General features: G+C 40.4%; 1 protein-coding gene across 5 annotated transcripts; it reads left to right on the top strand.

Moving 5' to 3' along the window:
• The first annotated feature begins 274 nt into the window (after positions 1 to 274).
• Positions 275 to 14,789, top strand: LOC131940749 (homeobox-like protein HDP1). Of its 5 annotated transcripts, none has more exons than XM_059299532.1 (6): positions 275 to 406; positions 613 to 686; positions 854 to 3,944; positions 4,119 to 4,316; positions 4,861 to 4,979; positions 13,527 to 14,789. In XM_059299532.1, the coding sequence occupies exons 3-6, from the start codon at positions 902 to 904 to the stop codon at positions 13,755 to 13,757; spliced, it is 3,591 nt and encodes a 1,196-aa protein (XP_059155515.1). In that variant the 5' UTR covers positions 275 to 406; positions 613 to 686; positions 854 to 901; the 3' UTR covers positions 13,758 to 14,789. The 5 variants fall into 5 exon arrangements, with proteins under 5 accessions (XP_059155515.1, XP_059155514.1, XP_059155513.1 ...); XM_059299531.1 differs by having other exon boundaries at positions 613 to 776; XM_059299530.1 differs by having other exon boundaries at positions 613 to 821.
• Positions 14,790 to 14,834: the final 45 nt, after the last annotated feature.

The raw sequence follows: 14,834 nt of genomic DNA, 5'->3' as shown, positions 1-14,834 counted from the left end.
AGACCCCAACCTACCGCAACCTACCCCCACATGTCCGAAACCTACAATTACTCACCCTCACATTAAAAAAGGAGCTCCTATGAAACATTGCAATATTAACAATCAATCTAACTTAATTTTAATCATTAATTAGTAGCAACAAATGACACGTGCGCCAAACAACAAGATGACGTTCATCATCTTCCTGCGGCCAATCGTTGACCCAGATAAGCACGTGCACCGATCAATATTCGATATTTGAATATGACCAACCTGGTGTATTAGGGACACTAATACACCTTTTAGTTTATCTCTTGAGTTCACTGGTGGACGAGTGATGAGACTTTTGGATGGACTAGCTACACACCAATCTGTCTTCGTGTGCACATTCGATGGTTCAGACGTGTGATATACTTAAGTACAATTGGTAAACAATAAAATACTTCTCTGTAAGATCTACTGTTTGATTTATTAATCTTAACAGTTTGAGAATTTAAAATTGTTTTCATTATTCGTGAGTTTAACTTGTTATTTGTTAACGTATTTAGGATGAAATATTATTTCATGATTTTCGCTTAAATCAACTTCGTGAAGATATTTTATACAGATCACTCCTTCCATAAATTCCTTCAGATAATCAAGAAGCCTATGTGCTTCGGGTAGTTACAACTTTAAATCAAAAGCACTCGGCATCTGAGCAGCTGGTAGTTACAACTTGGAATCAAAAGCACTCGACATATCAGCAGCTGTTAGTTACAACTTCGAATCAAAAGCACTCGGCATATCAGCAGCTGGTAGTTACAACTTTGAATCAAAAGCACTCGGCATATCAGCAGCTGGTAGTTACAACTTGGAGTCACACAGACACCCGTAGGTTACAACTTCGACTCACACCCGGGCGTCTCAGCAGGCGTCAGCACCGATGACAGAAGAGACCATGAAAAAATTCGGCCTGAGATTCCTGCTCGGCACAATTCTCGCCATCGTACTGTTCCTCAGCATAGAGAGGCAGTACAAGACCGCGAACGATCTCATTCAACACAAGGTCAAGGCTGCTTCCAACGACTCACAGGAAGAGCGTGGACCGCTGCTTCAGGAAACCGCTCTGGAGTTTAATGTTCTGAATGAAGTTGACACGAATTTTGGACTGAACTTCAGTAAGAGAGGTGAGGGGGAGGGCGGAGGGACTAACAGTTCGTTGAACTCGCAAGTTTTGGGAACATGGGTAGACGTGTCCGAAAACAAGGACGAATTCGGACAGAACGTAGACGCTATCCAGGATAGCTCTCAGGGAGATGTAGACCAGGAGAATGTCGGTCAAACCAGTCCTGGGCCTGAAGAACCATCCGTCTATGACGTCATTAACGAGACAGAAGAAGGCGTCACAAGCCAGAATCCTGAAGCAGACGTTGATGACGTCGTGTACGAGAACCCTGCAGCAGACCCTGATACATTCCTTAACTCGCTGCTCGGTTTGCGCAAGTTCCTTCCCTTCGCTACAGGGGACGCTGGAGAAGAGAAGAAAATAAACGACGTAGATCTCGATGCAGAACTAGGAGAGCCGGCTAATTTTGTGGACCCGAGCAACGCGTTCAGAAGTTTTAGGTTTGAACACGAGGAATTTTTCATCAATAACAGAAACAAAGAAGTGAGCGAGAACAAGGAAAGTGATGGCTTTGTCGAGGCGAAATTGAATGATAAAAATGTTGAATTAGAAAAAACTGAATACGACGGCAAGATTTATGACAATGACAAAGTTGAATTAGAAAACAACGATGAAATTACAGATAAAAACGATGGCGAGGATGGATTAGTAATCAACAATGATAACATGGTCTCCGATAGTGTGACTTTGACGCCAGAATACTATGAACAAATTAAAGCAGATGAAATAGTTAATGACGACATTGATGAGACCAACATCGATCATTCAGTAGCGGTCAAAGACGGCTCCCCGGTGAACGACAATCCCCTGAAGAAGATCTACGATGATCTCATTCAAGTCGGACCAGGTAACCATGACGACGCAGACACCCAGTCACGTGTTGGACGAATTGTTCAAATGAACATGCTAGAGAACCAGCCGAGTCAGCAGCAGGAAAACATCCTCGCCCCTGAACAGCCCTCAGAGCAGCAGAGACACGCCGCTGACAACAGAGATCCTTTACGGCTGCTCCAGCTGCTTCAAGCCGCCAACTCCAACGTCCCTCTAGAGAACGATCTACTCAACTCCCTGCAGGATCTACTTCAGCGTCTCACCCAGCGTCCACAGATCTCCCAGCAGAACCTGGGAGCACCACCCCATCTACCCGGTGGTCCCCCTTCACCCCAACAGCTAGTTGACCCACCCAACACAAACCTGGTTGATATAAAAGCCAGCTTACCAACGTATAAAGACAACAACAGTTTATACCAGTCGCAGCCTATAAACGGTACAGAGTATTTAGACGAGCAGAGTGACGGGGTTGGGTTCGGGCCGATACCCCCAGACCAAACCACCAGTCTATACGATGATGAGTTTAAGAAAACAACAGCCTCTTCGTACTTGAACCCGCAGTATGACAACCCAACCCCTCTGACGGAAGAGGAGTTCATGCTTTACCGCACGAAGCCTTACAACGCCACTGTACTCAATGCAACAACTGCTGTACCACCCAGACACGAGGGCGACCAGTTGGTGAACGATGAAAAATGGGCTGTTGTTCAGGTCAGCGAGCTACAACCCGGTGTTGACAGTCAACAAAATATCAGCAATCAACAAAATATCAACAATCAAGAAAATAACAATCAACAAAATATCAACAATCAACAAAATAACAACAATCAACAAAATATCAACAGTCAACAAAATATCAACAATCTACAAAATATCAACAATCAACAGCCGTCTTACAATCAACAATCTAACAACCAGCTTCAACCCGATGTACAAAATCAACCGCCCAACAATCAAATGCTGGTTGACAGCCTACAAGTTCCAAACAATCAACCATCCAACAATCAACCATCCAACAATCAACCATCAAACAACCAACCATCCAACAATCAACCATACAACAATCAACCATCAAACAACCAACCACCCTACAACAGCCAACAGTCAAACAATAACCAACAACCATCCGACAATCAACCATCCAACATTCAACTACCATACAACAGCCAACAGTCAAACAACATCCAACAACCGTCCAACATTCAACCACAGTCCTACAATAATGCACCAGCAAGTGGCATCATAAGCCTCCAAGATCAGCCGATACAAAAAATCTTGCAAGATCCCGAGGCCATGAGACCACCAGAGGAGAGAAACCAGGCACAGGCCGGGCAGATCTCGCGAGATGTTGGTCAACAGCCTGCAGCAGCTGTACAGCAACAGCTGATAGGACAGCCAGGACAACAGCCAGACCTGTCAGGACAGCAGCAACAACTGTTAGGACAGCAGCAACAGCTGTCAGGACAGCAGCAACAGCTGTTAGGACAGCAGCAACAGCTGTCAGGACAGCCAGACCTGTCAGGACAGCAGCAACAGCTGTCAGGACAGCAGCAACAGCTGTCAGGACAGCCAGACCTGTCAGGACAGCAGCAAGTACAAGGACAGCAGCCAGACCTTTCAGGACAGCAGCAACAGCTATCAGGACAGCCAGACCTGTCAGGACAGCAGCAGCAGCTGTTAGGACAGCAGCAACAACTACCAGGACAGCCAGACCTATCAGGCCAGCAGCCACTGGCCCCAGAACCTCAGCGCCAGGGCACTGGTCGTGAGTTGTTCTCTCACGCAGACAACATGTTCATAGACGTACCACAATCGCCAATTCAAAACGACACAAGTGCAGGAAACGATGACGTCATCACATGCCCGCGACAAGTGAAGTTGGCTAAAACGTCCCATCCAATCACAGCGCTTGTTGCATTTCCCGGTGCAACAACTGATTGGCTGAGAAAAATTCTCGAACAGCTGACGGGTAGGTTGCTTTAACTCGAAGTTAATAGACATTGTAATTATATTCGCTGCTTTTTTGTTTGTTTTTACGACTAGTATAATTGAAAATAAAATATTATGACCAGCAGTTTCGTTTAAAATGACTGGCCCGCACAAAACCAATCGTTGATTGACTTTTTTTAACCTACGATTTCAGGCGAGGAGACGGACTCTATCTATGACGTCATGGCCAACCTCAAGTCCGGCAACGCGGCCAGCGTGTACCAGATGAGCAAGAAGATCGCCATCCAGACCCACGCCGCCTCGGACAAGAACTTTGAGAGGGGGGTCATCGTCATCAGCAACCCCTACAGCGTGGAGGAAAAACATAAGCTCTTCCGTCCCCGGGCTATAGGTACCGGACATGTTGTGTTTCTATCAGACTTTTTTCTCAGGGGAAGGGGGTGGCGGACTTATTATTCCGTTTGGTCGGACACTGGTAAAGTATATATTTTCTATATAAATTACATTTCGTTAAGGGTGGGGGAGGGGAGGGAGGACTATAGGTACCATACATTTATGTATCGTGAAGAAAAAACATAAGCCGTCCCCGGGCTATAGGTACCAGACATGCTGTGTATTCTGGGGGAGGGGAGCTGCTTGTGTCGATACATTAGTCTGACGATGGTTGGAGCAGAAGCTACCACATTCAGAAATTGGGTCGTTTGTTGAAGGTTGTTTTTTGTCCGCGCAATTTTCTGTCTGCGCAATATCTGTTTGTGCTATCTCTGTCTGCGCAATTTCTGTGGAGACGTTGTTTTGTTTGTTTTGTGAAATCTTATGTATTGTATGAGTACAAAGCAACAGTCCCTAGTGTCAAGTGCTAGAAAATTACTGACATTACTTAATACTTGAATGACGAATTAGTGGTCCCTGTGATCCGCCATCTTATCTTCCAGACTGGCAGCGCGACTACCTGTGGGCACCGACGTACAGGGCGTGGCTGACCAGCGCCCTGCCCACCTATGTCCTGCTCTACGAGGACCTGGTAGAGGCCCCTCTAACGGAGTTGCTCAAGGTATCATTTACATAATACATTAATGACATATAACTTTAAAAGCTTCAGCAAGTCATCCATGGTTTAAAATTTAGCTTACAATACAAATGAGATTATTTTAACTTATGGTTTAAAATGTTCTTTTAAGTAAGTAAAGTTCAATTTCAAACCTGAGTAGTATATTAGGTCCCTTTTGGGTCGGTTTTTTTGGCGGAGGAGCGCAGGGTGAGGAACAATGACATATAGTAAAATACTCGGGAGCAGGATGCGCGGGATGCGCAATGACATATAGCAAAATACTCCCAGCCTGGCGCATCGGGATGGTGAGGAGCGGATGAGCAGGATGCGCAGGATGCGCAAAGACATATAGTAAAATACTACGCCAACTGGGGTTGGCGGAGGTGGTGGGGAAGTAGGTCACCTTTTGGTGACCTTGTGACGTAATCATTGACCTTGTGACGTAATTAGTGACTTTGTGACGTCATCACTGACCTAGTTACGTAATTTTAATGCGTTTTTAATTAGTTTTAATTTAATTTTTAAATTTTAATTAGTTTTTTTTTTTTTTTAATTAGTTACGTAATTTAATTACTTTGTTTGTATTTTGTTTTTTAAATTTTAATTAATTTTAGTTTGATTTAATTAGTTTGAATTTAATTTTTAAATTTTAATTAGTTTTTTAATTAGTTACATAATTTAATTATTTGTTTGATTTTAATGAATTTAAATACTTTGTTTATATTTTGTTTGTTTATTTTTTAATTAGTTTAATTATTATTAACGAGTTACGTAATTGGAGTTTATTTTTTTAAATTTTTAAATTTTTTAAATTATTAATTTTAAATTTTATATTTGTTTATTTGTTTACTTGTTGTTTAATTTAATTACTTTGTTTATATTGTGTAATTTTTATTAACGAGTTACGTAATTTGATTATTTGTTTACTTTTTAATTATTTTTATTGACGAGTTACGTAATTTGATTATTTGTTTACTTTTTAATTATTTTTATTTTGTTTATTTTTAATTTTATTTTATTTTATAATTAGTTAAATTATTATTAACTAGTTACGTAATTTGATTTTAATTACTTTTGTTTATTTATTTATTTGATATATTTCTTTTCTTTGTTGTTTAATGTTGTTTATTTATTTGAATGTATGTATGTTTTAAATAAAAGACTAACACTAGCATGTACTAGAACAGTCTTTGTATAGGGACCATTCTCCAACACAACGAACGTTACAAAAATAGAACATCCATTAAAGATAACGATCAGCCACAGCTGTTACGTATCGACCCGCCCGCGAAGTTTTCTCACCGCTGCCCGTTTTAATGGGAATGTATTGATCGCAGCCGCTGGCCCATCACAGCATGATGTCCCACCTAATTAAATTTTTTTGTTATGCTTCACCGAGTTACCCCCGCTCGGTTGACGGGTTATGGTAATTAACGACATACATTAAGTAGCTTTCCGCGAAGCACTTAGGTCATTATGCAACAGCTGTTGTGCGACAGCTGGTGCTGTAATTAGGCCGTTCAACCGGATAAATGACCGCGAAAATTGTGTTCTAATCACTTCAACTTCGGACTTCAAATCAAGCGTCACCGCGACTTATCCAGCCTGCGACCTCTGTTGACTCCTGAGACTAAACCCACGCCAGCTTTACCAACCATCACATCCACCTAACCCTATACGGACCACATCTTTTGTGCGTGTTTATTCTATTAAAGGTAAGGTTAATATTACTTTTTGTTTTAAGGGAGCTAACCCCATTAAAATACCCTTTAAATAAATAAGTATCTAAATAAGTATTCATATGTATTCCTTTTAGTGTACAACCGACCCTACGAGACAGACTAACCATCGACCGAACCTATTGAGCTACCTACCCATCCCCGAGGCACCCACTGAACCAAACGTTCCAGCTACATCCAACTACACCATTTCGGATCTCCACACACAGCTAACTTCACGTTCAGCTTACGCGTTCAAACCCATAGGTACGTTCATTTTTAATTTTGTTTTAAGTATGATTTTTGTTTCATGCATTTTATTTTATGTATTTATTTTTATTCTACAGCCAGTGACCTACCCAGTCATCCAACTACTAGACACTTCGTCAATAATGCAAACCGCCCAGTCTACCACCCATCCAGCCATGAGCCGTAACAAGTGTGACATATGCAACCGTGTGTTCACCCGCAAAGACGGTTTGACAAGACATCACGACTCTGTTCACCGCCGACAAGGACATCTCTGTACAACATGCGGGAATCTATTTACACGACTTGACAATTTAACAAGACATTGTAAAACAACACACACCAACCAAACATCACCGACCGACACCCCATCAGCAACCGATAGACAAACTCCACAACCACTATACGTGACCGACAGACAAACCATGCAACCCCTAGCAGCGATCCAAACAACTCGTACCATGACCAACACTATTCCATTAAAGCGACATACGATGTATGACGACATACCAAACAACAAACGCGTAAAGACTAACAACGACAGTAACGTTAATTCACACACCACTATTTTTCCTGTAGACGACCTACCCATGATACGTTATACATGTGACATATGTGAGCATGCATTCACCTGCAAACATGGTTTGAAACGACATCACGATACGGCACACAGACGACGAAGACATACATGTAGAGAATGTTTGCAAGAATTTACAAGAAAATATAATTTAACGAACCACTATAAAATACCACACACCATCAAAACATTACCAGACGACACATCAGCGACCGACACGAATATCCCATAGGATGACTTCTCACAGACATCTCCTTACACCCAACACAGAAACTCACTTTCTTACTTTTATATTAAAAGACAAGTAGACACAATGTGACATCTCCCCTAGACTGTAGACCGATGGGGTTGTTTTTATTCAATAAAAATTTATTATATATGGTCTTTTGTGATTTTTTAATGTGTTATTGTTTTGTTACTTGTCCCTGAAAGTTATGTAACTCGGTATCCTGTATAAGAGGTATGACTGGAATCAAAATCACGGGAGAGAACGTGACGTACATCGCGATATTTGAAAACAGGGCGATGTTTAACCTCAACCAAAAAAGACAATGAACCTAGAAGGAAGACGAATATATATCTTAGTCTTGCAGCAGATTACCTTCCCATGTTCGCTTTAGTATTACAGTTTTCATCAAACTTCTTTTTGACTTGAACTTCGTTAATTTTTAAGAAAGTTTACTTATACATAATACATTACGTCTAATGACAATTTTTTATTTTTACCACTCAATGTATTTTCTTTTTCTATATCTTACATTGTCATCTTAATTTTTGATCACCTTAGTAAAAATTTGCTTAAGATTATAAACTTCAAGTTTTAAAAAACAACAACGTTATAGTACGTCGTGTCAAATGACACACCGTTTAAAATGTCTACATTTAAAGTTCACCAAAATAATGACGTAAAATCTAAATATGATATGACGTTAGCATACATATCATTCAACCTAATCACTCTAAAGTACAAATCAATAATTTTTATTGATTAAGGGGCTGGGTGAGTTATTTTTATCACTATTCGCCCTTCCCCTTCCCTTTGTCCGCAACCCCGTTCCCCTTCTCCCATCCAACCTTGCGTCATCACACTAACCTCAATACCAACCGTTAGATAAACAGACCGTACTACTACTACTACCCGCACTATACCTATTCCATTTAAGAGACAAAGGCTATATGACAATCCTACAGACAAATATTTATTCAACTAATATTACAACCCCCTAGAAACCACTCCAACAGACTGGGATACATAACTTATAGACACCACTCCTCGTTGAATATCTCTTGCACCCTACCTACATCGACAACTTTGTCCGCCGCCCTCGCCCCCGTCCCTAGTATGAACTCGGTTACCAACAATTTCAAAACATGCATGTTCCGAGTTCAAAACCAACCTTCACCGACACTACTATGAACTCGGCCCCTAACACTTCCAAAACATGCCTGTACTAACTTTGAAACCACCATCGGTGAAAACTTCACCGACCTTAGTATGGACTCTACACCTACCGATTCCAAAACATGCATGTTCCGAGTTCAAAACCAACCTTCACCGACACTAGTATGAACTCGGCTACCAACAATTCCAAAACATGCATGTTCCGAGTTCAAAACCAACCTTCACCGACACTAGTATGAACTCGGCTACCAACAATTCCCAAACATGCATGTTCCGAGTTCAAAACCAACCTTCACCGACACTAGTATGAACTCGGCTACCAACAATTCCCAAACATGCATGTAACAACTTTCCAACCTGCCTCAGTGCTAACAAAATTCCCCGACCCTAGTATGAACTCGACTGCCATCAATTCCTAAACATCCATGTACCAACTTTGTAACCTACATCGGTGAAAACTTCACCGACCTTAGTTTAACTCTACCTAACAATTCCAATGATGCATATACGAACTTTGTAACCTGCCTCGGTGAAAACACCCCCGTCCCTAGTCTGAACTCGGTTACCAACAATTTCAAAACATGCATGCTCCGAGTTCAAAACCAACCTTCACCGACACTAGTATGAACTCGGCTACCAACAATTCCTAAACATGCATGTACCAACTTTGCAACCTGCCTCGGTGTTAACAAAAACTCCTCTGACCCTAGTATGAACTCGGTTACCAACAATTTCAAAACATACATGTTCCGAGATCAAAACCAACCTTCACCGACACTAGTATGAACTCGGCTACCATCAATTCCTAAACATGCATGTGCCAACTTTGCAACCTGCCTCAGTGTTAGCAAAACTCCCCGACCCTAGTATGGACTCTACACCTACCGATTCCAAAACATGAATGTTCCGAGTTCAAAATCAACCTCGGTGAAAACTTCACCAACCTTAGTTTAACTCTCCCTAACAATTCCAAAACATGCATGGTCTAGATTCGAACCCTGCCTCGGTGAAAACGTCACCGACTCGTGTATAAAATCTGTCCCAACCAACTCCAAACCTTCCCTGGGCACCCGAATAAAAATAACTCACCCAGCCCCTTAATCAATAAAAATTATTGATTTGTACTTTAGAGTGATTAGGTTGAATGATATGTATGCTAACGTCATATCATATTTAGATTTTACGTCATTATTTTGGTGAACTTTAAATGTAGACATTTTAAACGGTGTGTCATTTGACACGACGTACTATAACGTTGTTGTTTTTTAAAACTTGAAGTTTATAATCTTAAGCAAATTTTTACTAAGGTGATCAAAAATTAAGATGACAATGTAAGATATAGAAAAAGAAAATACATTGAGTGGTAAAAATAAAAAATTGTCATTAGACGTAATGTATTATGTATAAGTAAACTTTCTTAAAAATTAACGAAGTTCAAGTCAAAAAGAAGTTTGATGAAAACTGTAATACTAAAGCGAACATGGGAAGGTAATCTGCTGCAAGACTAAGATATATATTCGTCTTCCTTCTAGGTTCATTGTCTTTTTTGGTTGAGGTTAAACATCGCCCTGTTTTCAAATATCGCGATGTACGTCACGTTCTCTCCCGTGATTTTGATTCCAGTCATACCTCTTATACAGGATACCGAGTTACATAACTTTCAGGGACAAGTAACAAAACAATAACACATTAAAAAATCACAAAAGACCATATATAATAAATTTTTATTGAATAAAAACAACCCCATCGGTCTACAGTCTAGGGGAGATGTCACATTGTGTCTACTTGTCTTTTAATATAAAAGTAAGAAAGTGAGTTTCTGTGTTGGGTGTAAGGAGATGTCTGTGAGAAGTCATCCTATGGGATATTCGTGTCGGTCGCTGATGTGTCGTCTGGTAATGTTTTGATGGTGTGTGGTATTTTATAGTGGTTCGTTAAATTATATTTTCTTGTAAATTCTTGCAAACATTCTCTACATGTATGTCTTCGTCGTCTGTGTGCCGTATCGTGATGTCGTTTCAAACCATGTTTGCAGGTGAATGCATGCTCACATATGTCACATGTATAACGTATCATGGGTAGGTCGTCTACAGGAAAAATAGTGGTGTGTGAATTAACGTTACTGTCGTTGTTAGTCTTTACGCGTTTGTTGTTTGGTATGTCGTCATACATCGTATGTCGCTTTAATGGAATAGTGTTGGTCATGGTACGAGTTGTTTGGATCGCTGCTAGGGGTTGCATGGTTTGTCTGTCGGTCACGTATAGTGGTTGTGGAGTTTGTCTATCGGTTGCTGATGGGGTGTCGGTCGGTGATGTTTGGTTGGTGTGTGTTGTTTTACAATGTCTTGTTAAATTGTCAAGTCGTGTAAATAGATTCCCGCATGTTGTACAGAGATGTCCTTGTCGGCGGTGAACAGAGTCGTGATGTCTTGTCAAACCGTCTTTGCGGGTGAACACACGGTTGCATATGTCACACTTGTTACGGCTCATGGCTGGATGGGTGGTAGACTGGGCGGTTTGCATTATTGACGAAGTGTCTAGTAGTTGGATGACTGGGTAGGTCACTGGCTGTAGAATAAAAATAAATACATAAAATAAAATGCATGAAACAAAAATCATACTTAAAACAAAATTAAAAATGAACGTACCTATGGGTTTGAACGCGTAAGCTGAACGTGAAGTTAGCTGTGTGTGGAGATCCGAAATGGTGTAGTTGGATGTAGCTGGAACGTTTGGTTCAGTGGGTGCCTCGGGGATGGGTAGGTAGCTCAATAGGTTCGGTCGATGGTTAGTCTGTCTCGTAGGGTCGGTTGTACACTAAAAGGAATACATATGAATACTTATTTAGATACTTATTTATTTAAAGGGTATTTTAATGGGGTTAGCTCCCTTAAAACAAAAAGTAATATTAACCTTACCTTTAATAGAATAAACACGCACAAAAGATGTGGTCCGTATAGGGTTAGGTGGATGTGATGGTTGGTAAAGCTGGCGTGGGTTTAGTCTCAGGAGTCAACAGAGGTCGCAGGCTGGATAAGTCGCGGTGACGCTTGATTTGAAGTCCGAAGTTGAAGTGATTAGAACACAATTTTCGCGGTCATTTATCCGGTTGAACGGCCTAATTACAGCACCAGCTGTCGCACAACAGCTGTTGCATAATGACCTAAGTGCTTCGCGGAAAGCTACTTAATGTATGTCGTTAATTACCATAACCCGTCAACCGAGCGGGGGTAACTCGGTGAAGCATAACAAAAAAATTTAATTAGGTGGGACATCATGCTGTGATGGGCCAGCGGCTGCGATCAATACATTCCCATTAAAACGGGCAGCGGTGAGAAAACTTCGCGGGCGGGTCGATACGTAACAGCTGTGGCTGATCGTTATCTTTAATGGATGTTCTATTTTTGTAACGTTCGTTGTGTTGGAGAATGGTCCCTATACAAAGACTGTTCTAGTACATGCTAGTGTTAGTCTTTTATTTAAAACATACATACATTCAAATAAATAAACAACATTAAACAACAAAGAAAAGAAATATATCAAATAAATAAATAAACAAAAGTAATTAAAATCAAATTACGTAACTAGTTAATAATAATTTAACTAATTATAAAATAAAATAAAATTAAAAATAAACAAAATAAAAATAATTAAAAAGTAAACAAATAATCAAATTACGTAACTCGTCAATAAAAATAATTAAAAAGTAAACAAATAATCAAATTACGTAACTCGTTAATAAAAATTACACAATATAAACAAAGTAATTAAATTAAACAACAAGTAAACAAATAAACAAATATAAAATTTAAAATTAATAATTTAAAAAATTTAAAAATTAAAAAAAATAAACTAAAATTAATTAAAATTTAAAAAACAAAATACAAACAAAGTAATTAAATTACGTAACTAATTAAAAAAAAAAAAACTAATTAAAATTTAAAAATTAAATTAAAACTAATTAAAAACGCATTAAAATTACGTAACTAGGTCAGTGATGACGTCACAAAGTCACTAATTACGTCACAAGGTCAATGATTACGTCACAAGGTCACCAAAAGGTGACCTACTTCCCCACCACCTCCGCCAACCCCAGTTGGCGTAGTATTTTACTATATGTCTTTGCGCATCCTGCGCATCCTGCTCATCCGCTCCTCACCATCCCGATGCGCCAGGCTGGGAGTATTTTGCTATATGTCATTGCGCATCCCGCGCATCCTGCTCCCGAGTATTTTACTATATGTCATTGTTCCTCACCCTGCGCTCCTCCGCCAAAAAACCGACCCAAAAGGGACCTAATATACTACTAACCTGACGGTCTACGGGGTAAGTGAAGTAGAGTTCACTTGTTTCTGTGACCTCGGCATATGAAGATATAGTGTGGTCAGCGCTATGCCCAGCCGCCTTTACTTACCCTAACGTGAATTAGGTACCCATCAGAGCTTGGTGGACTCAGGGACGGCGTACTGACTTTGAACCCGGATTCGAACTCGAGACTTACGGGTTAGCAGTCCAGCTCTCTACCGCTAGGCCACTCCGTCCCATAAATGTTCTTTTAACAAACTCATATCCTGCTGTACCTCCATCTCATCCCCTCCCCTCAGCTGGCAGAGTTCCTGGGGGCGCCAGATAGGAGGATCAGCTACGAGTGCGCCCTCGATGTGGCCACCGCCCCGCCCCCAATGGTGGATGACGTCAGACAGATAGCAGGCATCTACAACAGAGACCGGAAACGGATCAACGCCAACATCGACACGGTCATGGAGGTGGCTAAAACCACTCATCCAGAGATTATCGCCCGACTCGACAGCTACAAGGTTTACAGTTACGTTTGACAGGGTTAGACAACCATCAAATTTACAGTTACATTTGACAGGGTAGGACAGCCATCAAATTTACAGTTACGTTTGACAGGGTAGGACAGCCATCAAATTTACAGTTACGTTTGACAGGGTTAGACAACCATAACATTTACAGCTACGTTTGACAGGGTTAGACAACCATAACATTTACAGTTACGTTTGACAGGGTTGGACAACCATCAAATTTACAGTTACGTTTGACAGGGTTGGACAACCATCAAATTTACAGCTACGTTTGACAGGGTTGGACAACCATCAAATTTACAGCTACGTTTGACAGGGTGGGACAATCATCAAATTTTACAGTTACGTTTGACAGGGTTGGACAATCATCAAATTTACAGTTACGTTTGACAGGGTTGGACAATCATCAAATTTACAGTTACGTTTGACAGGGTGGGACAGACATCAAATTTACTGTTACGTTTGACAGTGGGACAACCATCAAATTTACAGTTACGTTTGACAAAGTAGGACAACCATCAAATATACAGTTACGTTTGACAAAGAAGGACAACCATCAAATTTACAGTTACGTTTGACAAAGTAGGACAACCATCAAATTTACAGTTACGTTTGACAAACAAGGACAACCATCAAATTTACAGTTACGTTTGACAGGGTTGGACAACCATCAAATTTGCAGTTACATTTGACCATCGATAACAAACATCGTTTGGATTGCAGTTCTTGTTGATGAACTGAGCTATGACCTAAACTTACAGCTATAAACGACCCAAACTTACAGCCATAAATGACCTACAAATGTACATACACAACCAACAAGACAATCCCAATATTGACAGGTTGTAAACAGACGAACGTTGACAGAAATGGTTTTTAATCTCCGTGTATTTTTGTATCCCAACATTTTATAATCTTTAAACCAGTTTGTTGTAATGTGTATATAGAAGTTCATCATCTCATCCAATCACTATCTCTCTCGCCCATCTGCAGCGTGCCTTAAGAAACAAACAATAAATCTAAACGGTCCATTACTGTCAACCTCTGATTGATTTACTTGTTTTGTAGTCATTTGCATCCTTGTGA

The sequence above is a fragment of the Physella acuta genome, unplaced genomic scaffold (genome assembly GCF_028476545.2).
Source record: "Physella acuta isolate Inbredline_101_S28 unplaced genomic scaffold, ASM2847654v3 ptg000329l, whole genome shotgun sequence".
Lineage (NCBI taxonomy): Eukaryota > Metazoa > Mollusca > Gastropoda > Physidae > Physella > Physella acuta.
This window is presented reverse-complemented; position numbering and strand designations above follow the sequence as displayed.

Coding starts and splice junctions, on each gene's coding strand:
- LOC131940749 (XM_059299532.1), top strand. CDS start 902: ATGACAGAAGAGACCATGAAAAAATTCGGCCTGAGATTCCTGCTCGGC. Junction 3,945..4,118: donor AATTCTCGAACAGCTGACGG/GTAGGTTGCTTT, acceptor CTACGATTTCAG/GCGAGGAGACGGACTCTATC. Junction 4,317..4,860: donor CTTCCGTCCCCGGGCTATAG/GTACCGGACATG, acceptor CTTATCTTCCAG/ACTGGCAGCGCGACTACCTG.